General features: G+C 33.7%; 1 protein-coding gene across 2 annotated transcripts; it reads right to left on the bottom strand.

The window, feature by feature from the left end:
• LOC106769788 (chromosome transmission fidelity protein 18 homolog) lies at positions 1–25,589 on the bottom strand. 2 transcript variants are annotated; one of them, XM_014655542.2, is made up of 23 exons: positions 24,822–25,589; positions 24,094–24,155; positions 23,782–23,919; positions 23,380–23,655; positions 20,680–20,766; positions 18,058–18,159; positions 17,905–17,970; positions 16,982–17,089; positions 16,830–16,891; positions 15,873–15,917; positions 8,455–8,528; positions 7,699–7,766; positions 4,501–4,569; positions 4,305–4,399; positions 4,138–4,219; positions 3,935–4,013; positions 3,767–3,854; positions 3,520–3,673; positions 2,721–2,909; positions 2,566–2,625; positions 1,619–1,881; positions 507–612; positions 1–228 (listed from the first exon to the last, which is right to left on the bottom strand). In XM_014655542.2, exons 1-23 carry the CDS (start codon positions 25,339–25,341, stop codon positions 175–177), a joined length of 2,847 nt encoding a protein of 948 aa, XP_014511028.1. In that variant the 5' UTR covers positions 25,342–25,589; the 3' UTR covers positions 1–174. The 2 variants fall into 2 exon arrangements, with proteins under 2 accessions (XP_014511028.1, XP_014511030.1); XM_014655544.2 differs by having other exon boundaries at positions 24,081–24,155; positions 24,822–24,964.
• Positions 25,590–26,353: the final 764 nt, after the last annotated feature.

The raw sequence follows: 26,353 nt of genomic DNA, 5'->3' as shown, positions 1-26,353 counted from the left end.
TGAAATCATAAACAATTAGTTTGGTTGACCCTTCATTTTGCAAGTGAAAATGATAAACAGCCAAAAAGACCACAACTAAATTGATAAGAACTTTGATTCTGAAAAATACAAGAAAGCTAATCGAAAGGCAACAAGGGGAGCCCATGAAGATGAACATATTATTTGCTAAACCCATTAAGATAGAAATTCCCGAATACGGACAGGCCTTTTGACTGCATTAGTAAAGCCCTGCGAAGAAATCAACAAGACACAATGACCGTATTAACGAAACAAATATTGCTATTAACTTGAATCATAGCTCCATTTTTCTTAACATTAGTGAAATTACATGCAATAATTTTGCAAATATCTTTCTTTTATCGTCTCCAATGCTCTCGAATATGGCTTTGAAACCACAACGATGCATCTTTATTAATTAAATGCAATTACATTTTATTTTTCTATCAAGTGCAAGATAAAATAAAGAAACTTCCATTTTCATTCATTACTAAAGAAATGCAGTGTACCTCATTAAATTTAAAAAGTAAAGGGTATCGTTCTTTCTCCAAGATAGATTCTTCTGGTAGAGATCTGTCATTACTTTGTACGCCCTTAGTATTTACCTTTTTAAACCTGTCATGAAGCAAAGAAAGATAAACAGTAAATAAGGACTGTATAAAGACAGTCATTTAGTAAGGAACAATTGCCATCCATTAGCCCAACAGTACAATATAAACATCCAAGTGGAACCATTACAAAAACCAATGGACATAAAATCTTTTTTAATTAGTACTAATCAGTTGACGAGGAGATTTTCATTTTTTTCTGTGAAGCATTGTCTTTGCCCGATTTTACCAAAGTCAAAAATAAAAATGAAAGAAAAAACCAATAATTAAAATAACCTTGATCCAGGCTTGATGTAGCTGCCAACAGAATCAATCATTTTACCAGATATAAACATAGTGATATACTATGAACAATTGTAAGACAAAATAATGTGCTCTCGTACTAGATGTAGGTAAGAAAATGTATAACTGTTTCAAGAATCATGATGCTGGGTAACTTCTATGGAAGATAAGATCAAAGAGATTTATTGCACTGAACCTACTAGGAAAAAGGACTTTGGAGTGCGTGATTTCTCCTAATCAACCATTTACAACTCCAAGGTGCTTCTCCCTCCTAAATTTTTCTATTTGACAACAGTTATAACAACATCAACCAAGTAACTTCTCCAAAGAAACTTCACCCAGTTAAAGAACCAGTTCACGTTGAGCCCTTTTCTGTTCTCCTAGTATAAAAAATCCATAAAAGGAGGTCTAAGACGTGATTTCATTAAGCACATCAAATTTGAACTAAATTCTAGAAATAATTTTTAGGTACTGAAATCAATACCATGCAAGCCCAGGAAATATCTCAACCTGGACAATACAAATTTATTAAGGAATATGTAACTTGAGCTAGGTTTCAATTTAAAAAGACAAAATAAGTTTCCAATTTCAGACCCTTAATTAAGTTTCCCAAATTAGAAGCTGTTATTACAGTATATAGATTAGTTTAGCAAACATGATTCTAATATATCATTATTTGCTTTAAGAAGTAATAATTGACTCAGACATACAAATAACTCAGGAAGAATCACCTATCAAAGAAACTGGAGGAACTTCTGGTTGCTTTTTTAATATTTCCCACGTTTTGTGGTTTCCCAATATCTGTTGTACTTGAACTTTTATGGGAATTCAAGTTTGATGAAACTATTGTGGGATTTGCATTTAATTTCCTTGCCACAGCATTGGTATTGGCTAATGGGATGTTGTGAGTTTCAGTCTCAATGATTCCATGCCCTTCATTTGCTAAAGCCCTAGTTTTGTCAACACCAACTTGTAAAATCTTATGCTTTTCAACCTGTAACCATAAAATAATGGAGCATAAATACAGATGAAAAATGGATATAGACATCCCCAACATAACTACAATACTTTGAATAAGTTTTGGATAGTCAGATTATGAGTCAGTTTGTTTAAACTAAAAAAATAAGTATTTCTGAAATAAGAAATTTTTTTAAAAATCACTTATTTACAAGTAGATGGAACTTTCTTATTAAAAAAAGCATAAAAATATTTATTTTTAAAATAAGCAAGTTAGATAAACACCAAAAAAAAACATAAATTTGCTTATTTTACTAAAAAATATTTCTTTCTCAAAAAAACAAGCATAAACAAACGCACCTTATATTTGACATTCAAATTTCATTTTCATTCTTTCAAACTTGAAGCTTTAGGAAAAATTAGTTGTTAACCTTTCAGTCAGAGCATTAATTATACAAATAGGTATAACTATAGGTGTTGATACAAGTTGTAGAGCTAACCTAGTTGAGTTTACAACTTATATTGTTATGCCAAAACCTTCTTTCTTTCCTTCGATTTAAAAACAAAAAGGACTATCATTGGTCAACAGACATACTTTGCATATAAAAAAATAAGTTATACAAGAGGAGACAGAGGCCAAGGTTTGAATATCCTCCTTAAATAGAAAAGGATGAGAAAAATATGTAACTAAACTAAAACGTCAGAGTTAATGAAATCTAACCTCATGTACCAAAAGCTGCTTCATAGCTACAGAAAGCACATAATGATTTGAAGTATAATCCTGCAGAAATGTAGAGAATAGAAAAGATATTAAAATCTGGCGGAGATTGACATACTTCAAAGACAGAAGTATGACCGATAATCCAAAGTCCAAACCTTGAAGTTTATAAAGTCACTGATAGGAGGAACAAAAGACAGTGCCAAACCATCTGCTACTTCAGACTTCAGGGTTTGATGCGGCATATCTGATTTCACAGTTTTATATGTTATAGCATATGATACCATTTTGCTAACTAGTTGAGCAAGATCATTCTTCTCCGTGTCAGATAGTACTTGTAATGCTACCTAAAGACAAAAGAAATCCACATCAAAAAAGGGAAAAAAAATTACAGTGCAACTGGGGCTGAACCAAGTAAAAGGGTCAACTTGTCTATCAGAAAAAGACACCAAGTCCGTTACTACAAACACTGGATTAAAAATCAAAGAACTGGTCTTGATACAGTTAGGAATTTATTAATGAAAACATAAACAAAATACATGAGAAGAGCTAATTTAAAAAACAGAATTAATGAAAGAAAACTAACAATGAAGGATCATCATAAACAAAACTGCAAAAACAGTCTTACAGTCTGTTGCAAGGCTGGGCGAATATAGAGATTGGGGATTTATAAGTTCTAGTGATTAAATCAAACTGGAATAAGGTTTTGTTCGAAATGAATTCAATAATAAATAATAAGAAGAAGGCTTTCTTCATCTTTACAATTTCTTTGTCATAAACAATTCCACAAATAATTTATCAACAAAGAATAGTCTCTCTCTACCAATACACTTGAACATCAAATAACAAGGAATCTGCAATTAAATCTACTCAAGCTACTATAGAGGATGAAGACAAGGTGACAAAACTGATTGAATAACGAAACCATATTCAGAACAAATAGAATTAGTACATCACCGGTCTTATAGTTGGCGGGGACAGAATATGTAACAATGGAGAAATTAAGTCTTCTACAAAGGAACTAGCTGATAAGTGCCTTGCAATATGCGGTGGGATTTTGTGGTGCCAATTATTCAAAATGTCCATCTTTTCCATCATCAATGTACGATATCTGAAGATGTTTATAAGATACATTCAGAACTTTTTGTACAAAAAGTGCACCATAAAATTTTTCTAAACAAAATACAAGAAGAACAAGATATACCTCTGATAGGACTTTGGCCACTCAATGTTTGGTTTCTGAATTTGAGATACAATATGATGTACAGTAATTGCAACTAGGGGCAAATATACTGGTGAAAGGAAAGATGGAGAAATAAGAGCGATATTTAACTTGTAAACAAAAATTAGAGTAGGCCAATTATCTTCTTACCATAAAGGGACATATGATGTGTATGCACTATATATTGATGCAATAGATCATAAACTCCAAGATTGTTGAAGCACTTGACCTTCAAACAGATATAAAAAAAAAAAAAAAAAAAAAAAAAAAAAAAAAAAAAAAAAAACTCTAAATGATTCAAAAGAAAAAGTGAATGAATCCAAGGAAATAAGTTGTGATTGATAAATGCTTACAGTTTTCTGCATCAGTGGGTCATGATAATTGAGCCGCAAAACATTTTCATGAATTCCATCCAGAATCAAGTCGCTATCACCTCTGCATATTAATATTCCTATTTTACCATGAAGATATATTTGAACAAGAGAGGAAGAAACAAGTAAGATAGTAAAACATGGCCAACCGTTTTGACACAAGGGAGTACAATGAGTCAAAGTCAAAGGAATTCCCTCTATGAGATTTTCTTTCTAACTTTTTTGTTCTTCGCTTATGGAAAATCTACACAAAGAATACCATCAATAATGAACAAGGTCAATTTAAAGTTGTAATATTAGATACCTACTGGATAAATAGACAAATTTAGTAGAGATGAATCTTACCTCTTTCCAGATGTCAAAAACATTCTTTGATGTGTCCTTCTGGCCAACTACTTGAGAACCAATATCAAACTGTGCACCAAGTAAAACAAGTAAAAAATAATGCAGCATCTAATGAAAAAAAAAAAACCACATTTCCTCACTCAAAAAAAAAAAAATGTTCTCCAAGTTCTAAAGTGAACATAAAGCCACAAAAACGCTCATGAATTATAAGGCCAAAAAGAGACAGGTTTCTCTTCTTTATAGTACTATATGGTGACAGGAGCTTTATGACAAAAAAACTAGTAACCTGTTAACCACTAATCCCTGTATTGAGTAAAGTACTTGAGCGCTTGTGGAATGAGGTCACTCTTCAGAAATGAAAGCAAATGGACAAAACATGGCCAAATTTACAACATGGTTAACACTGGACAAGCATTCTGCCACCACAGCCTACGGAACGCCCTGTAAAGTGGCTTCTAATGAAACCTCCACGACTACTGTTAAGAGAGATTTGATGGCCTTAAAGTAATGTGGTTAGGCAAGGTGTAAAGAGGATTGTAAGAGGATGATGCACAGGCTGATAAGGAAGGTTATGCAACATTTACCAGAGTTGTTGACTTTCCGAACTTTTCAATATGAGCTTTGTGTGCAAGGTGTTATAAAACCATAAAGAGGATGATGCACAGGCTGATAAGGAAGGTTCTGCAACATTTACCAGATTTGTTGACTTTCTGAACTTTTCAATATGAGCTTTGTGTGCAAGTAAGGTGTTATAAAACCATAATTTTAATATATACAAAATATCTAATTGTATCTTGATACTTTTTTATTGACCTTATACATAATTCATACACACATCCTTTTATTTCAAAATACCATCTTAGGTATTGATTTTGTTTCAACACATTAATACACTGAGGGTCTATGATACTTCTGAGATGTCCAACAAAATCATATCCCTTAAGCCATTGATATGAGAGGCCCAGACGTGATGGTTACTGCTATTAACTTGTTAATGGAAAGAGGTACATTGAAATAATTACTAAAGATAGAAAACCCAAACCCATCAGCAACAGAAGTACCATCTGCCAAACGAGCTTCCATGTGCACAACATTGCAGAGAATTGCTAGAAGGAGGTGGACAAGCAGGAGGGAGGATTGTTTCTTCAAGGAATGCGAGATATGTATGGCCCTTGAAAATTTAATTCAATACAATGAGTAAAATGACCAAACAAGTGACATAGCTAATTTAGATAGAGTATTGGGTAATGTATGAGAGGTTTTAGATTCAACATTCACTAGGAACATTTTTATTTTTGAGGTTTTCTAAAATTAAATTTGGGAGGCTAATGAATTTGGGCTTATTTCTTCCGGGCTTGGAGAAGAGCAGGAAGAGTGAGATAAGGCATGTGGTAGTCATTATGGTTTTATTAGTGATAAAACTTTGGGATATGTTATTTTTTTCCATTAGGGAGTCAGTAGGGTAAAAGAAGAGAGAAAAATATTGGGTTTGGAGAGTTAAGCACAAGCATGGAAATATCAAGAGCTAGAACAGGAATAAAAATCCAAGGAGAGCTAACTAGTGTCGTGATTCGTTTTTCAAAAGCTATCACTTTTATAAAACTACCAATTCACTCTCCTCTTGGTGTAAGAAACAAAATACATCTTTTTTAACACAATGGTTTGAATAAATAAAGAAGAATCGTATCAACTTTAAGTAAAAGAAAAGCCAAGGAAAGTAGTTCGACATTTTTCAAACCATGACCACGGTGCTTGCCTCATATCATATAAAGAATGTTTGAGCTTGCATACATCAACAGAATAAGAAAAAAAACCTTGGGAAGGGGTCATATAAATATCTTCAATTAGGTCACCATGAAGAAAGACATTCTTCACATCTATTTGATGGAGAGACCAGCCTTTAGAGGCAGCAATGGATAGCATTGATTAGATAATAGTCATTTTGGCCACAGGTTAAAATGTCTCATTAATCCACTCCACATTCCTGTTTGTTACCCAAAGCAACCAAACAAGCCTTGTAATGATTAAATAAATCATCATAATTAAGTTTCACAGAATACACCCATCTATAACCAATGGGTTTGACACTAGGAGCGTATGGAACAATATCCCAAGTATAATTGTCCTGAAGTGCCTACAACTCCTCTTGCATAGCTTTGACCCAACACACATCCTTAACATTCTGCGAATAGCAGGTAGGAATAGGAATGCTAGATAAAGTGGCAGTAAGAGAAGTAGGGAAATAACCATACTTATTAGTGGACGAGAAATACAACTGATTGACGAGATGCTATTGTATGGTCAGGTGACGGTTCAGAGTTGGGAAGGTGTGGGGTAGGTTGGTGTCTAGTATATACATAGCCTGGTTTAAACCGTTCCACTTTGAGTGGTACAATAACCCATAAATGCACATTGGATAGACTGGGCCTCAAGTTAGTGTCGTTCTGAAGGTGGAAGGTGTATAAATCATAAACAACCAAAAGGATGAAGATCATAACTCGGCTGTATGGAATAAAGACAAAAGAAAGGAGAATCGAGGCCAAGAACTTGGGAGGGAAGGCAATTGATCAAGTAGCAACAATGGTCAATGCCTCAACCCAAAAATGAGAAGGAAACGAAGCCTGAAGAAGTTATGTTGATCATCTTAACTAGAGTGTGGCCACTATATTAATGTTATATGTTTATTCATTGTTTGTTTGTTGTTTTCTTATTTTGTCATACAGTTGTATCTCTTTTTCTGTTTCTTTATTTTCTATTTATTTCCGTAATTTTGGAGGTTATACACTAGTTTGTAACCACCCATGACTACTCAACTTCTTTCTTTCTATAGGTTCTGTTGGGAAGAACGGCAAAATGTATTGCAGGCACCCATATCTCTGAAATATTGTTCTCCCTTATCCATTTTTGAACCACAAAATGAGAGCACATTTAAAATGTTATTCTTCTCAAACTTGTTTTCTGTTTTAGAGACATCTCAAATGTAAAAAAGTTATATTTCTATTTGATTACATTTTTTCACTCAAACCACAACTCTAGTATTTACAAACTCTACTCTCATTTCAAACGACACAATATCACTGTTGTTGCACCAACTTTCAAAACATTCTAACACAATATCCATAAAACAAATTTAATACTTGTATGAATTCACTAGCCTTAAAAAATTTATCAGAACTTCGTGATCACACTAAATCTTACCACATTGAGAGCTTCTTTCTTCTTTGAGAGAAATTGGAGAGTGTTCAAGCATGATCTAATATCACATTCTGTAATGAATAAACAGGAGAGCAAGAGAAGGATTAAATGATTGCAAAGATGAATTGAAGAATGTAACATTGAGCAAAATAAAATCTTTAACAAGACAAGCTCTCAACATGGACACATCACATAATCATTACATTTATCATGAATCAACCGTTCAAGATGTCACAAACACTATCCCTACTACATAAAGATTAACACAATATTTTGAACATGAGAAGATGTGGTAGATCACAAAATGGAAGTTCTTGTTGCTGAAATGGGAGAGGTTGTGAATGTGGTCAAAATGGTGACCCATTATTACGTCAAGACAAGGCAGATCTAGAAAAGCAATTCTTGTATGCTGCACATAAGCCTAGACAGTCTGTTGTATGCCAGTGAGTGAACGTCATTTCCCTTTACTTTGCACTGTACATTTCTTTAATTGCTGCAATCTATTAGTGTCTTTTAAGTTTAGCGGCAGCTTATAACCATATATAAAGCAGTACCTTTTGTTTCATTTTCTATAACACAGCAGCTAATTGATTCTCTCTGCTATATTCAATAGTATAAAGAGTGAAAAAACTCCTTATATAGACTTCTTTCCACTTTTCTCCCCTATAATTAACGCCAGACACTAAAGCATGCAAAAATGTATGAGCAGCACCAAATAATATTAACTTGCACAAAATTAAAAATTATAAGAAAAATTACCTGTATATTCTGCAAGAGCAGTGAGTGCAATTGCACTGGCTTTCATCCCCTCCTTCTTGCATATGTATGTCAGCCTACAAACATCATTTGTTTTAGGATGAATTTATCAAACTAAATGAACAGAGAAGACACTGCAAACGATTAATGAGGTATCAAATATGTAGTCTAGAAACAACGAGCTCTAATCCATATAGTTTACAATTCAATCAAAGTTATAAGTACAACCTCAATCCATATCTTATTAATATGTGGCTTAAAAACAGTGAGTAGCTAGTTTGGTAAGTTTCTGAAATTTGTGACTAGGTTCTAAGCTTGGAGTCAAAATTTCTCTTCTTTAAAAAATACAGAGATCCATTATAGTAGTTAATAATTCTATTTCCTAATTATTATATCCAAATTAGCAAAGCTTATATTCTACAATGAGTAGGCAGATATTTACTCCTAATATGTACAACTTATAACAGTAAACGAAATAAATAACAGAATCCCTTATTGGCATCCGCTCTCAAACTGATGAGGCTGATTATCAATTTGCTAACAAATTGATTGTAAGGCTGGTCAAGGTACAGCCTTGGTAAAGATGATTACAAGCTGAATTGAGATGTAACACGGGGAAAGAAATAACATGTGGAATGTCTCTTGAATAGAATGGAAATTCACCTCAATATGCTCCATACGTTCACGAAAAATTGAATTATCAAGAATCGTAGCTAAGTCAAGAGTCCATGGAGCCAAATGATTTCAGAAGAAACCATAGATTTAGCTTAATACTCTAATTCAGTTGAGGACTTAGATACACAAGATTGCTTTCTACACTTCCAAGAGAGCAATGTGGGGCCGAGATACTCGCACCAACTAGTGATAGATCTTTTTGTATCAAGGTAACCAGCTAAATCTGCAACACTGTAGCCAACCACACTAGCCGGCTTCTCCATAGGAAGGAATAGGTTGCAAGTAGAAGTGTCTTCAAAGAAACAAATAAGTTGAACAATGGCTATATGAAGATGCAAGGGGAATGCATAAATTGGCTTACTTGTTGGGCCGCAAATGAAATGGCAGGGCATGTAATGGTCATATAATTATGACTTCCAACCAAGTAGTAGTATAATAAAGGGTCTATTAAAGGACCTCCCTCATCGCAATGAAATTTGACACTAACCTCAGGAGGAGTGTCCATTGGAGAAAAACACTTGGGGAGTCAATATAAACTTCAAGGGCCATAAACTAGTGAAGACAACTCAATCTTTCAAATGAAAAGAAGCTTGGAGTTGTTGCTTAAGACATTGAATGGTTTCCCGCTTAATGTTTTTATGATGAATGAAGTCATAACTAAGTCACAGAAAGCCAAAGAGAGTAGAAAAAAACATTTCAAACCATGTACAAGGAGCTTGTCACGGCTATACAAAGAACCTTTAAGCTTGCACAGGACATTAGATAAGGAAAACAGGCCCGGAAGAAGAGTCACATAAATATCCTCTACCAAGTCATTGTGAAGAAAGACCTTCAGAACAATTTGAGCCAATGACCAGCTTGGAGAGGTAATGTTGTAAATAGCATATTATTAATTTAAAAAAATTCTCAACAACCCATAGTGATTAGGAAAAGTATATCTAGAATCTTCTTAATTATTTCAGCATATTTTCATTTCCTTATATTAAGGAACTAATTATTACAAACAAAGATGATAAGAATGTAACTAGTAGAGATGTCAATTTAACCCATGGCCTCAGGTAAAGCCGTCAAAATGGATCACAACCCGCGAGTCAACCCAACTCACCACGGGTTTGGACCGGGTTGGGTTTGAAAAAATTGAATTTTTTTTATGCGGGTCAGATTTTAACCCAGCTCATGCGGGTTGAACTCGTGATGGGCCAAGTTGGCCCGCCAACCCACCTACCTAATTTTATTTTTTTAATTTATTTTTTTACTTATGAAACCCTAAAAATAAAATACTCTCTTCACTCACTGTGTATACCAAAAAAGTAACCTCTGCTCTCACAAATCACTCTCACGGAACTTGCTCTCGTTTACGATGCTGTCACTCTCACTTCTTCACTGAAATTCTTCAAGGAGCAGGTTTTTTGTATGTTTTTTCTATTTGTTTTTGGACGACATTTGGATTATATTATACCTTTTATTATTATTTTGAATTGTCTTCATTTTAACATCAATTTTTGGGAGTGAAATTTGTTTAAATTTGAATATAGAAAGTTTGTAATATTTTTTATTTTAAAAAAAATTGTAATTAAATGGGCTAGTGAGCCAACCCGTTTACCCACCAACTCTTGGTGGGTCGAGCCGGGTTCAGATTTTCCTAGCTCGCTAATAAACAAGTTGGGTTGGGTTGACTTACTAAGTGACCAACCTATGGTGGGCCGGGCCGGGTTGAGCCGGGTTACCCATTTTGACAGCTCTACCCAGGGCCAACCCCAACCCATTATTAAAAAAACCCTATTTTAAGAAGCTCTTTAAGTACGGGGCCAGAAAAAAACCCCAACCTCCAAAATCCCCTCTCAAGTGGGTCAGGATCAGGGTTAAATTGGGTTTCGTCCCACTGCAGAACTTTAATTAAATTTCAGAAACAATATAATTTATATATATATAATTTATTGTAATTTTACTCTCTCATTAAACTTGTTATATATATATATGTATGTATATATGTATGTACATATGTATGTATAAAATAGAGAATTAAAAATAATTTTTGGGTAATGAAAAAAAGATATATTCTCAGCAGCAGATGTTATAGTTTTTATTTTAATATCTGCATTTGAAAAAAAAAAAAAAAACTCAACCTATATTTTATATTTACAAATGAGAAACAACTATAATTTTTATTTTTATACTCATTTGGAAACCAAACATATACGTTATCATACCTGCCCCTACAATTTATAATTTGCTCGTGTTTAAAACCAATTATAAAGTTTATTACAATAATGGCATTTATATTGTATTTAGAAATATTATTCTATATAAATGCAGTACTTTAAATGTAATATTTTATTTTTAAAATTTTTAACGAAACAAAAAGAGTTTTGAATAAGAGATATTTAATCAAAGTCAAGTGCATGAAATTAAAAGAAAAAGCACATGAACATTTCTAATTTATGAAATAACTATTTCATCAGTAAAGGTGAACATATATTTCAACCCAAACAAATATGATAAAAAGGTGAGATAGAAAAACAATTAATTGACACCATAAAAACTTTTTCATAAATGTAGCCTTAATTTAATTTTTATTGTGTAACATCAAATTATCATAAACTTGGAAAAAGTATATTTTCATTAACTGTGCAATGCGTGTACTTAAACTCAAAATAATATAAGAAAAAGTAAAGATGTATAAAGAAAATGAGTTTAGGAAAAAAGAAAAGAAAAATCGGGGTTCATGATGTTTGAATTGTAAAGAGGTTCAAACGAAAGAGAAGTGATAAAAATAAATATCCTTCATTTCTTATCCACTTTCCGAGACTCCTGCATTCAACCACACTTATATACAATTATTCTCATCACTTTTAATTATTAAATTAATTAATTATATTATACAATTCTATATCTACAATTTATGAAATCATTTTTAACTCACGTGTACATTATTGCAATTTAAATAGTAGTGGTAATAAGTACTGTATGTTATACAGTTTAAGTTAGGTTTGGATTTGTTGTCGTAAAATTGACTATCTTTTGTTTCTATTTTTATTGTTATATTTTTTCATGGTAAAAAGAAAAGTTCATGAACTAATCCTGACTCACAGAACTTTAGGAGTTTTTGGCCCTATGGGCTTTTTCAATAAGAATTATCTTTTGTCCTGTGGACTTTTTTAACCCCAACCCACATGAATTAGGATTAGAACCTATCAAATGAGCTAATTTGACAGCTCTAGTAACTAGTGTGATTGTTACCGATAAAATAACTACTTATTTTCTTACATAGTTCAAGTTAGTATTGGAGCACCTAATCTTGAGAGCTTTGTTTCTTCTGCCACTGTAATAGCCATCACCGTTGTTATTCTCCATCACTGCCATTGAGGTTAGTGGAGGCCCAGAAAGGTGTACCCCACTTCAGCGATCACAACACAGATAGTTGCATCAACAATAGAGTTGCCAAATCCCATCACATGCCAACACTGAAATCAACACATAGAACACTATCCACTGCCACAAAGAGGGTTGACGGAACCTCTTCAGCTCATTCCAAGGAGTGATGACATCTCTTTTGGCTCCAATTTGAGTTAATATAAACCTTTTGGTTCTTTTGCCAAATAGGTTCTTTGTTATGTCCTTGTTTTAGTTTTCTTCAAGGTCTGATATGAAAAGCTTATAAAGAAGAACTTGATCGTTTGAGAACAATGAGTCAATCAATGACTAAGTCCTCTAGATCATATACCCTATACATTTAATGCTATTGGCCCTTTGTCTTAGGGTGTTTGCCTTCTTCATTTGAGAGCATCTACACATTCCATCGAAAAAAGGGAAAAGATAGTGTGCTAAATATCCTATTTCTCAATAACTCTACATTAACAATCTTTCTAATAAACATCAAAACTTTATTGTGGTCATTGATGCCACAAAAATTCCTACCTCAATCCATGAAGCCATAAAAAGTGAACCTTGGACTTAAAATGGGAGATTGTTGACAAACCAAGAGACAAGAAAGATGTATGGTGCAAATAGGTATTTATAGTGAAATATAAGGAAGATGATACAACAGACAAATATAAAGCCAGCTCGGTTGAAAAAGAATACACTCAAACTTATGAAGTTACCTAAAAGGAGACATTTTCTAATGTAAAAATTATTACAGCTCAAGTTGTTCTTGCTCTAGCTATTCATTTTGGTTGGGACTTACCTTAGTTGTATGTGAAGATATAATTAAAGTGTATAACTAAAATACCCGTGAATCAAATGAATTTAATTATATCAAGAATAATTGGGGTCTGATTATATACCTTTATAATATGGATTTGATTTTGTCCCTATATAATAGGTATTTGATTCTATCCTAAATCCTAGGGATATGATCACATTAAGTGTTGTTATTATATTTCCAAAACTAGTTTTACAATCTTGTATATCAATAAAATTACTCTATTCTACTCTAGCATTTAAGAAATGTCTTTCTTCATGGAAATATAAAACAAGCGTACATGGAGATTCCTTCATCAGGATTTGAAACTACTAGAGAAGGAATAAGGTATGCCTCCTAAAGACGGTTTTATATAGTCTAAAGTAATCTCCAAGAACATGGTTTGGGACATTATGAAAGCAATGGTTTCCCTATTATACAAGCCAAGCCAAGGAGATCATACTTTATTTATAAAGCACTCTATTATTGGATGATATAATTATTGCGGGATATGGCAAAACAGAAAAATTGGCAGCCCAAATTGAAATGAAGCACCTAGAAAACTCGAATTTCCTTGGAATTGAGGCTGCTTGTTGAAAAAAAGAAAAAAGATTTCCATCCCTAAGGGAAAATATGTACTTGAAATCTCTATCGGAAATCTCACATTAACTAGAGATAAGGTCAATTTGCACTATATAAATGAGTACAAACCTCACCCTACAAGTCTTTGTACTTTTTAACATGGTATTAGAGTCATGAGTTAGAATCTAACCTAACAAAGTTTGTAATTTCCTGAATCTATTGTTCTACCTAATATCAAGCCGCTATTGAACCACCCATCTAGTTTCATGCTCAAGATGTATATGCCTCAACGTTAGAGGGTGTGTTGGAAGTTCCATATCTACTAGAAATAAGACTAATTTACAATATATAAATAGACACAAACCTCACCTTACAAGCCAGTTTTGTAAGTTTGAAATAGACTTAAAATTTACTTCTTAACAATCTCCTCAAAGAAACATATAAGCTAGGATGTAGAACTTCAAAAGCTCTTGTTGAATCGAATCACAATCGGAACTAAAGAGAGTTCTCATTTAGAAAAGACTTAATATCAGATATTGGTAGGAAAATTAACTTATTTATTGCACATGAGACCAAACATTACTTGTGCACTAAGTGTGGTAAGTCATTTTGTGCATGTTCCAAGAGAAAGACGCGTACAAACAGTTGACAAATTCAATACTTCAAAATAATGTCTGAGGGGTTATTGTTCAAGACAAAAAAAAAAAAACACACTTTGAACCTTGGGATATATACTACTACAAAGCATGCAAGTTCTAATATGAATCAAAATCCACCTTCGGGTATTATATGTTTATTGGAGAAAGTTTGGTAACCTAGAGAAGCAAAAAAAACAAGATAGAGCATCTCATTCTAGTTTTGAAACTGAATTTCAAGCCTTTGGTCAAGGTGTGGGAGAAGTACTCTGGATGATTCAGCATAGTGTTGTGAAGAGGCATAGTAGACTAGCATCTAACATAAACATACATGGTTTGAAAAATTCCAGAGAATGAGAAACATAAAAAAAACTTAGAGAGGATAACAAAATCGTTAAAAGAGTTAAAATATAAAAAAAAAATATCTAATGGTAAAAGAACCAAACTCCTAGAGATACTAAAGTGACAACAAGAGGTTGCATCATAACACAAAATCCTTTGAACGATACAATAGCCTAAGAATGCACACATAATTGATTAGAACCCATGCTTATGACGTTCAGGAGGTGAAAGTTGGACAAAACAAACACAACCATTGGAGTGTAGATCAATATAATCAAAGATAAACTTGAAAACGGTGAAAGAAAAGAGAATCAACCATAAGAACCTGAGAAGGAAAAAGATTTAACTAAGACAATTGTTGACAGAACCTCAACCCAAATATTGGAGAATAATAACACCGTGTTACTTTTCCCTTATTCTAGAATATTCTCTTGTTTGTTGTACTCTCGGTTTTCTATGAAAACTATCCTTTTGTTATTTTGATATTTGTATTAGCACTCTTATACCTCTTCAAATGTAATGTTTCTTTATTATTATTATTATTTATGTATGGGAACCCAACTGTTAGGTTAGGGTTTTAGGAGGTGTCAGACCTTTTGTATTCTGCTCCTTTGTACTCTATAAATAAAGTAGTAAATAGTAAACATTGTAATAAGAAAAAATACACTGTTTTTACTTCATTCAAGTTCTTCAACTATACCTTAAAGATAGCTTCTATAAAATGCTCCCTTTGCTCGCTATTTTTTATGGATTGAAATCATGAAAACCCCCTTTACGTTTTCTTCTTCTATAACATGGTATCCAAAGCTCCTTAATTTTTTTTCATGGACCTAAACCCCATCCCTTTCGCATCACATTCTTTTTCCACCATTGTCGTCCAAAGCTAATTTAATTTAAACATTAATAATATAATCAATACAAATGTTTTTTTATCAACAGTCTTACTAACGTCAATTTTGTAATATATATGTATGAGGTATGAACTATTTCAAGCTAATCATCACCTGCTCACTGCACGATTGACTGTTGGTTGAACAAATATATGAACCCTGACATGGAACAAAATTATGTTGTCAGCAAATCAGATTATATACACATTTGGACATACAAATTAAAAAAAGATGCAAATAGGAAAGACAGGAATACTAGCTTAGAAAAGAGTAGTATTTAGGGATAAAGAATCAAAGGTGTAGCAAAAGAAACGCCATCTGAAATTCAATATATTAAAAGGTGTAAGAATATAAGAATATTATCCTATGGAAGAATCCTTGTGTGGTTGAGCACAGTCAAGGAACTTATTATAAATAGATTGTTAGAGCCTAGAGGAACACTTTAACTTCAGCAATAATGGGAAGAAAAAGTTTGTATCAGGTGAGGAGGGGTTTGGCTGATGATAGTAGCTGGCTGTAAGCATCTGCTCAGCAAAGGCCAAAACATAAGCGATGCTGTTGGTAGAGTGGTTGACAATTGACCACCGGCAATGACACTAGTTTTTCAAAGTGCTTGGCTTGAACATGACTTCAGTTAAAAGAGAAAAAAAAATATTAGCATGAAGAAAATAATTCCATCGATTATTTCATATAAGCAGAGATAAATTATATACAAAGAAGGAAGAAAATGAAAAGAAATAAAACAAAAAATATTCCCAAAATTAACTAGTATTTTCAACACTAATAACTAGGAATGAGACACAAATAGTGTAACTGACAGGAATCCTTCCTATTAAGGAGATACCATGATTCTCTAACAACTCAGGAATTGATTTCCAATGAAAGTTTTCCATCAAAGGTTTCTCAAATAGCAGGATAAGACTTCAGTCGCAGCTGTTAGGGCTGAATTTTGTTTTTAAAGTTGTGGGAAATAATAATAGTAAATTTCTGCAAAGAAAACAATGTACGATAGTATTGAATATTTAACACCTAAAAAACCAAGGAGATTAGTTATCTGAATCAGAAACTTACTTAGCAACCTGACGCAATTGTCTTAAGGCAGGTGCATATAGATCATTACAAATGCATATCACCTACATTAACAATCAACATCATCATCACTGCAAATGATTTGTCTGGTAAACAATACTAACAATATGAACATCAGAACATCCAAAACTCACAGGTCTTGAAAGCGAAGCAGTTTTCAAACCCTTTTTTGATGACTTTCTCTCCTGTTGTCCTCTGCCCACAATTTGTTTCCCCGCATAAGGCTTCCTTTCGGTAGAAATCTGCATGATTTGGTTTGAATAGAAATTTATGATTTCATATAACAAACTTTCATTAAAATATTTCCATTTACTGTTGTTTATACTTTTCCTAGAAAAAGGGGGCTCCACCAACTTCCCCTACCCTATTCATTGTAGGTTTACTGATGTTAAACTATATTATCAAATAGAAAGACATTCAACTGAAATAGCTGATGCGGGATCTCTAACAACCGATATAATTTTATTTGGTTAGAAGAAGCTACATATTAGTGGTAAATATTTTTATTTTAATTAAAGGTAGTTAGTAAATTACAAGTGAAACAAATGGCAAGGAGCTTCAGTCCTCTCAACCTAGGGAAATTTGTTAAAAAAGGTACAATTCTAAAACAAAATGCATACGAACAATATTTCAGATAATCATTTTGTTCAGATTGCCAACTCTACCCTATCAAAAGTGTATATCTACTTTTGAAAACCAGCAAAACATAAAATTTGCATTCAGTTACATACAAATGTCAGCAAGCCTATCACATGTCTAGTAAGAAAACTTATGTTCTTTGTATTGTTCTCATTGATGAAAACAACCATCTTTAGAAGAACACAACCAGTAAATGAATTATATTGAAACCACATGTCTAGCATGAATAGTGAACACAACCAGTAAATGAATTATATTGAAACCACAAAAACATCAAGGTATAAAACTTGTTTGATCATTGAGATGAAATTGCGACCTTGGACAATATTAAAGGAATCTTCAATATGACTACAATTAAGTAGGTTTGCTTAGACAACACACTTTAGGAGACAGATCAACATTTGCATCTAGCACTAACCATCTTTAGAAGAACCTCCACAGCACCCTTACCGTCACCAAGAGCTCCATCAATTTCATCCACCACCTAAGAAAATGGAAACAGATAAGCATTTCACCTTCATGCGTCGATACTAAGATACAAAATGAAAATATTGAAAGGAAGAAAAGATACCAGACACTTCGGCCTTGAATCAGACAAGACAGAGTTCATTTGAACCACATCAAGAATCTTGGCTTCAATTGTTGATGTGGAACGATCATCACTAGCATTAATCTACAAAATTTAAAACTCTTGTTTAGTATACATTGAAATTATAGGAATTTATGTAGAGTGGGAGGAAAGAGAGAGCAAGCCTATGAATAATTAGGATCTGGTATTGATGCGAGTTGATAAGAAATACAACTATTACCACTAACTCCTATTTATGATAATACTAGACATCTAGACCCAATTAAATAAGGAAGCATATCCTGATATACAATGACCAAAGCCACTCCTTAGAGATCATTATGATACTTTAAATATTCTAACATATATAAGAACATGAGAACATTATCCAGATACTATAACATTCTCCTTCAATGTAAATCTCACAAAGCTTTAAGGGTGTTATAACTAAACAGCTAAAAGAGAAAAAAAGTAAATATAGCATAATGGCATTCAGCAACTAAGAAAAAACCAAGGAATACTGGACTAAAGACAAGGCTAAACTGAAACTGGGACAGAGACAACAAATGTGAGTTGTAGCCAATACAAATGATCAGTAGTATTATTCATCATCAGAGATAAGTCACCACTGTTTTTTCATTCCTACAAATACCCCTCCTTCTGAAGCAATTCTGTTCAATGTATGGTTAGGAACTAAACGTAGGCATCTTCTTCGACAAAGATTCAAATATCAGTTCACCATATTATGGGGAACTAGCCTTTTCTACTACATGTATAGCAAACTTCACACATGATAATACAAACATGAACAAGTTAATATTTGTAATATAATCATTATTAATATTTGTAAGATAATTATTATTGCAATTTGTGTTTATGAAATTCAATTATCCCTTTTGTTCAACTATATATGTGTGGACCTCTGAAATTCAACATTCCAACATTCATCTTTTCAACTTGTTATCTTAATAAGTGGGTTAATGTCTAACTCAACCTTACAAAATTGACTTGTGAGGTGAGAATTGTAACCCACTTACATATTATAATTTGGTTTTATTCATAGTTAATGTGTAATCTCCAACACACTCAATTGCATAAAGGAAAGAACATCTCAAGTGCGATATTAAATATTTACGGATGGTCCAACAAGAGCCCGATAACAATGACATAATAGCTCCAAAAAACTTGACTAGGAGAAATTTTGATGTCATCTTAACATGTAGGCTTATGTTTAACTCAACTTATAACTTGAGGATCGCACTCCACTTATATATTATAATTTGATCCCATTCCTAATCAAAGTGGGATCTCCAACTATTAATAATAATTTAGGTTCGAATCCTAGCCAACCATAATTTTCTCTTTTTGTGGCTTCCATAACCCCAAGCCAACCCTAGTTCAGATCTCTGCACCAATGCTCCTTTAATTTTGGAATCAAGGAAAATAATCCAACAATTATTGCGTACTGCATACACAATTTCTGTTGCAGCATCTCAGCTCTAGGTTTTCCTAGAGTTGTTGTCTTTGTTCTTACCACATGTGGCTTTCATTGACACTTTATCTTCAGGTGGGTGCAGCCTCCATTGCTGCAATTTCGTCTTGACAATCTTTATAGCTACTTTTTTGTAAAATCACTCATCAGATAATAAGTCATTGATTTGCATCTCCCTGATTTTTTATCCAAAAACCAAAATGGAGGATCCAAATTTTCAAACAATACTGGGGAATTCCAAGGCTTCATACAGACTAGACAAAGAAAGCACTCTCAAATGGTCCCTGACTTGTTTGGACCTATCGTAAGGTAACGGGATGCCTTTGTCATGTTTTGGAAAAGGGTAATGAGGATCCAAAATTTTTGACTTGGGATGAAAAATATCCCATCCTCTGACCAAGAAAAGGAAATGGAGGAAAGATATAATCGGGAACCAAAAGAAAGGTTGAAGAGGACCTGCATTCCAACAAAGCTAGAAGACAAAAGGCAGGTGAAATGGGGACAAGGGAAGTCAACAAAACCAACGGAAGTGTCACAACATCATCCTGATGAGAAGAAGGTTGGAGTGTATATGTCACCCAGCTATGTAAGCCACGCAAAGAAGTGTGCTTGCTGCCAGGTGGCGAAGAAACATCCTTTGTGACTGGTCAAGTTTGACTTTACTCGGAAAAGGTGCTGTAGATATGGTGGTCATCAGCCAAGCAGAGGCAAATTACATTTTATTTTCCTTCTCCTTTGTCGAATAGTGACAAGCATGGCAGAATCTACTTGCTCTAATACAAACTTCAAAAAAAATGAGGAAAGGAACTTCAGAGATATCAACTTAGATCTCTTTAGATTCATTTTCATATTTATGGGGGTGTGTATCTTGTAACAAAAGTGCAAAGAGAGAGCAAAACAAATAAAAAAAAGACTTCACTGGAACTTAGAATACATAACAAAAGTGCAAAGAGAGAGCAAACCAAATAAAAATAAATAAAAAAAAAAAAAGACTTCATCACTAGAACCTAGAATACATATGGTTACAGCACAAAAACAATTATTGCTTAGAAAATAATTTAAATTATTCTAAAAAAGTAAATGAGTTCACAACTTGAAGACTTGTGATTCCATATTTAAATAATTCAAAATACCTCTACCACATGATATCCACAATGCCTAGCAGCTACATGTGCTAGTGTTGTTTTTCCAAGACCTGGTGGTCCACATAGCAGAAGGATCTGTAATCATTTTAAAAATCTAGTTACCAATGGGATTCAACACTCGGCATCTAGTATGATTGATATCATAAAACATTAATATATATAAAATAGTTCCATCTTATGTCATGTACAAACAACCAAAGAGCATACTGCAATTGCAAGACTACAAGGATAATAATACCACCTCCAGTCCTTTATATAGAAACAAAAGAGAGCACTTTTTTATACTTACAATAGGATACATGCATTTCAAGTGTATTAATTGCTAAATTCCACATGGCTTAATTTATTGTAAAGTTTGTTAATGAGATATCCACACATTTTCCATGAAAGTAGACATGTATTTCTTGGTCTATTAACAGCATAAGGCACACATTGGCAGAAAATTATTACAGGAACAATGGTAATAATATACGTATGAGAACGGCAAACCATTATTCTTGTGCTTATATATGCAGAAAAATCATTGGAACAATGGCAAAACATAATCTCTGTGTACTTTTGAAATAAAACTCAAATTTATGACATCACTAATCAAAACTAACCAACTTTTATTGGTCTTGATAAATTACTTATAAGTCTCTTTTGCATAGAACTGAAAATAGTATTATCAAGAACCAATTTTGTCAAAATTATCAATAAACAACTTCACTATCACTTTCTAAGACCATAGTTGTTCTTTTTTTCCCTTAGGCCGTATGAAAAACACAAAAATGTTCCTTTAGGTCCCAAGAGTGTGTCTTTCTATGATATTTGTCTCTCACAAAGGAGACAAGTGCTTGTCTTCCCGTGGTCACATTTTTGTTTCCAAAGATTATGTTTAAAATGAGCACAAGTTTCCTAATCCCACTTTATTTCCTTACTTGCAACCTCATCATCCTTTCGTAAATAGGTTTATACCCAATTCAATCTCACAAAACTGGTAATATTTGCACTTCACTTAGACAATAATTTGATTTTATCTGACATCGATGTGGGATCTTTAACACTCATCATCTCATTCTATTTGTCTTCCTTATATACCCCAAACTTGCCTAGTTTCTAACCCTCTCAATTTGTCCCATCTCTACTAACTTCATATGCTTCTCCTTGTGACCCCAACCATCCTTACTCATCATTACAAACCATGACCAATCTACACCATTTTCAAGATGTTTATGTTGATTCCTATATGCTCATTCCATCCTCAACTTTTGATATACACATCTTTCACAAATCGTCAATCCTATTCAAATATAAACCAAGTTTGGCATAGTTTAAAGACATCTTCATCATACTCAATTACTTACTCATGTTGAATCAATATCAATGAAACATGCCCTTGTTGATCCCACTTTAATTGTTGCATGCAAACAAAATATTCTACTCTTATTCCTCAAAATATATGAAAGTGAGTTCAAACCCAACTCATCCTCACAAAACCAATTTAAAAGACAAAGATTGTCCTTATTTATATATTATGAATTAGTCTTACTTTTAGTCAATGTAGAATCCCCAACACAACTCTCTCATGCCATATAGACATCTAATGTGTGGGACTAATTATTTGAGGGTGGTCGGATAATAGTCCAATAATAGGTGATATCATATTAGGAAGTGAGTTTAAACCTAACTCATCCTTCCCAAGAATGTCTTATAAGGTAAGAATTTTTCCGACTAATATGTAGTTAATTGTCCTATGTCAAATTGATATATTTCCAACCGTCATGTTAAACCAAAATCAACGAAACATGCCCTTGATGATCCCGCTTCACTGTTGCATGCAAACAATATATTCTACTTTTATTCCTCAGAAACATGCCCTTGATGATCCCGCTTCACTGTTGCATGCAAACAATATATTCTACTTTTATTCCTCAAATACATAGCTTTAACTACAATTCCTTCTAGACACGCGCCTACTAGTTGCAAATGGGTTTATTGCATTAAGGAAAACTTAGATGGCACTATTAACAAGAAAAAAGCTATCTTGTGGCCAAAGGCTTCCATCAGCAATTTAGTCTACATTATCATAAGACTTTTGCAGCAGTGATCAATCCTTAGTTTGGCTCTTTCTCATCATTGGCCCTTAAAGCAGTTGCATGTGAACAATGCCTTTTCAAATGGGCTCCATAAAAAGGAGGTAGATGTGTCAACCACCTGGATTTGAAGTGCTTGATAAGTCTTTGGAGTGCTAACTAAATAAGGCCATTAACGGTTCAAGCAACCCAAGCTTGGTTAGAAAGATTACAAGCAGCCTTATCACAACTTCAATATGTTGCCAATAAATGATATTAGCACCACCGGAAATAATACTCATCTTATGTAAACTCTTATTTGGAAACTCAATTCAGGATTTTCTCTCAAGAAACTAGGTGATTTGGATTATTTTCTTGGGATTAAAGTTTGTTATTAGTTTAATGGATCTTTTTATCTTACTCGGTCCTAGTATGTTCAGGATATACTTTCAAAGACCAACATGTTAGCGACTAGTCCAATTTTCTCACCAGTGGTAGGAGGTTGCAAGCTAACCAAAGATGGTTATGTTCTGATAGGAACTGAGATTTTTATTGAATCAAGAAAAAATCAACACAGGGAGTGTCCCTGTTGTTGCGCACAATAACAATGGAAAACTGAGAATCTTATGAATACCTTTTGTTCTGGGGGACCAATATTCCTTGACTTCGTACTCCATGCATCTTGAATACTCTTTGAACTACCACCGTCATCCATACTTACAGAATTTACATACCCTCCCCCATTACTCCATTTGGATCCTCCGTTCTTCCTAGGAAACTTTGAATTCAAAGGTTTCTGATGGTGGACAATAGAAGAATGGCGTTTCAAAGCAGACAAAACATCATCTGATGTGCTTCGAATTTCAGATCCAAACACAACAGAATCCCATTGCTTCAACCACAACAGTACCTGTCCTAGTCAACCAATCAAATTAGTCACGGCAACATAAGCCAAGCCTAGAAAACCAAAGAATGAAGTCCTTAACTGCAGCAGTTCTAATAAATTATTTCCATAACTAAATGGTACTTTAGATACCTCACGATTTGTCTGTTCATCACTAAGAAGCTCGGTGAAGGATTTCGGAGCATATTTATCAACCCAAAGTTGCTCATTAACCATTTGCACTTCAGGAACATCTGGAACACTTTGACCTTCAGAACTAGCTTCCAAGGCCTTCAGCATCACAAGAACAGGAATAAGCAATCACTAACATCAAAAAGCTACATTTAATTACCAAATTCAGATGCATTCCAAGTAATAAACAACACAACACAAAAACATTGAAATTTTCATTCAAGTTTCGCCCTTAGAAGCTCAGAAAGCACATTATTAACCTTGAGTCCAAACCTTAGCAAAAGCCTCTTGCTCCAGCCTCTCAAGTATAACATTAATCGGTTCGGAACTAAGTTCTGCAACCAAATACAATTCATGCAAATAAGCTCAGGTATTCAACAAGGCTCGTTATCAAAATTTAAGACAAAACCTCACACCTAAATAATAGGATTTCTACAAAGTTGGAATCCTTAAGTCATGTTTGGGTGACGGATTTTGCATTGGAAAAAAAAAGGAATATATTTATTTATATTGAAAATCAAATCGAATATTTTGTATTTATTTAATAGTTTTTTATAAGCAAGTCATATCTTACCTAGAGGAAAAAAATCTCCCCTGATTATATGCGTCTATTTACTTTACAAAAATTAAATCAGTCCCCTTAGTTAAAAAGTTACCCTTCCTTCTTTTTTTTCCAAAACCTTTCCTCCAAAAATGCCCAAAGGACTTGAAATTGTGATAAACACAAATAATATTAGTGCATATTCAGTTCAGGGTTTTTTTTTCTTTCAGATAAAACATTAATCTCATTTTTACCAGTTTCATCCCAACCACTAAACTATTAGCCTCTCCCCTAAGCAGCTCTTCATGAAAATAAATTACTCATGTAGACATAGAAATATTAAAAACCATGTACCTCAAACATTGAAAGAAAATAAAAACATCATACTAATCTCAAATCTTACCATTAAAAGTGATAAAAAAACGTAGAGAGAGTAACAGTTCGAGAGACAGAAAATTACCAGCAGAATATCCATTGCAATCGAGCGTCTTCACGCGCTCTTCTCCTTGAAACCGGGTGAGCTTCGCATAAACCCTGTCGCCGTTGGGCGCGGTGATCGGCATGCACTCGCCGTCAATCTCCGACGCGAATCTCGACAACGTCTTCTCCTTCGCGAACGTTGTTTCCTTTGCCGCCGGCTCCTGCGGTGGAGGAGAGTAGCGAAGCCAGTCCTCGTCGGCGGCCTCCTCGGCGGAGGAAACCTCCTCGACGGTAACCCTAACTTTCGCTCTCTTGTCCTCTTCGGGAGGTGAACTCGAACGCGACCGCTTGTGACCGCTTGATTCGATATCCACCGAAGGAGCCTCGAGATCTGGCGGCGGTTGCGGAGAGTACGGTTCAGCCGGGGCTTCGAGGTCTGCGAAGTGATAATGATGATCTTCTCCTTCTTCTTGATTTTGCTCGGGTTCGTGAAAATTTGATTCCAGAAACTCGAGTTCATCAGGGAGCGGAATATCCATTTCCATATCATCTATGTTCATTGTTAGAGTTTGATTCGTTGTACAAAGAAACGAGAGAGAGAATGAGGTTTCAATTTGTGTGAAGAGAAAGGGTTTGTGTATATGTTAACTGAAGAAGGTTTTGGCGGGAATGAGGCAGAAAGGTGAAATGTCTGTGCTCTGTAGTGTTTTGGGTTATGTTATACAAAAGTAATACTTTGAGACGTATAATTACTCTTACATCATGTGGCGTTCATTTTTTAAAATATTCAGAAAGGGTAATTTTGAAAAGAAAAATGTAGAGTGGAGAGAACTTCTTTTTGTGTAGTTTTGTGACCATCGTCTTCAATTTTTCTTTCCCTTCTCGGTTCTCTTGAATTGAACATTATGAGCAAAGAGAATTTCAATCCTTGAGAGTGCAAAGGAACCTCAAAGGATGAAGTCTAATATATTGGATACACAAGAGTTTTGTTTGGAGTGGAAAGTAATCCTAGGAGTCAAAAAATAATGAATTAACAAGTAGAGAAAGAATAACACACAAACAATCTATATGGGTTCAGTTATCACAAGCTTACATTGAGTCTTTTTTCGACAATCTTAATTGAAGGGAATCAACTATAATGATTGAATGTACAAGATTACAAAGACAACTCTCTCAATACACTTCTCTCACCACTCAAAATCAAAATAACAACATAAAATATGAACACATTCAATCTCTTACAAATACCAAGAGCAATCCCAGCTCTTAAATGTTAGCAAAATGATGAAGATTAAGTTTTGATGATGTCCAAATCAAGTCAAGATATATCAAGATTCACGAAAATCCTTTGAAGACTTATTTTTGTTATTAAAAGTTTTTGTAATAATTGTAGTTTAAATGTTTAGGACTTAGATTTGTAGTAGGTTTTTATTCTTGTACCTTCATACTTTATATTTGTTGTTCAGAATAAAAAACGCACGATTTTAATCGATTAAGTCAAGTATTAATCGATTAAAATGTTACAGGTGCTGAAAATTCAAATGGCAGGGGAATAATCGATTAATACCTTTT

The sequence above is a fragment of the Vigna radiata genome, chromosome 8 (genome assembly GCF_000741045.1).
Source record: "Vigna radiata var. radiata cultivar VC1973A chromosome 8, Vradiata_ver6, whole genome shotgun sequence".
Taxonomy (NCBI): Eukaryota; Viridiplantae; Streptophyta; class Magnoliopsida; order Fabales; family Fabaceae; genus Vigna; species Vigna radiata.
The sequence above is the reverse complement of the archived record's forward strand: the minus strand, read 5'-3'. Positions and strand labels throughout refer to the sequence as shown.

Bases quoted from the DNA above. Each gene is read 5' to 3' on its own strand.
- LOC106769788 (XM_014655542.2), bottom strand. From the start codon at position 25,341: ATGAACATAGATGATATGGAAATGGATATTCCGCTCCCTGATGAACTC. The intron at 24,156-24,821 runs GTAATTTTCTGT...ATTTGGTTGCAG, and splicing joins TTGCAATGGATATTCTGCTG to AACTTAGTTCCGAACCGATT. The intron at 7,767-8,454 runs GTAATTTTTCTT...TATTCATTACAG, and splicing joins TGCTCTTGCAGAATATACAG to AATGTGATATTAGATCATGC.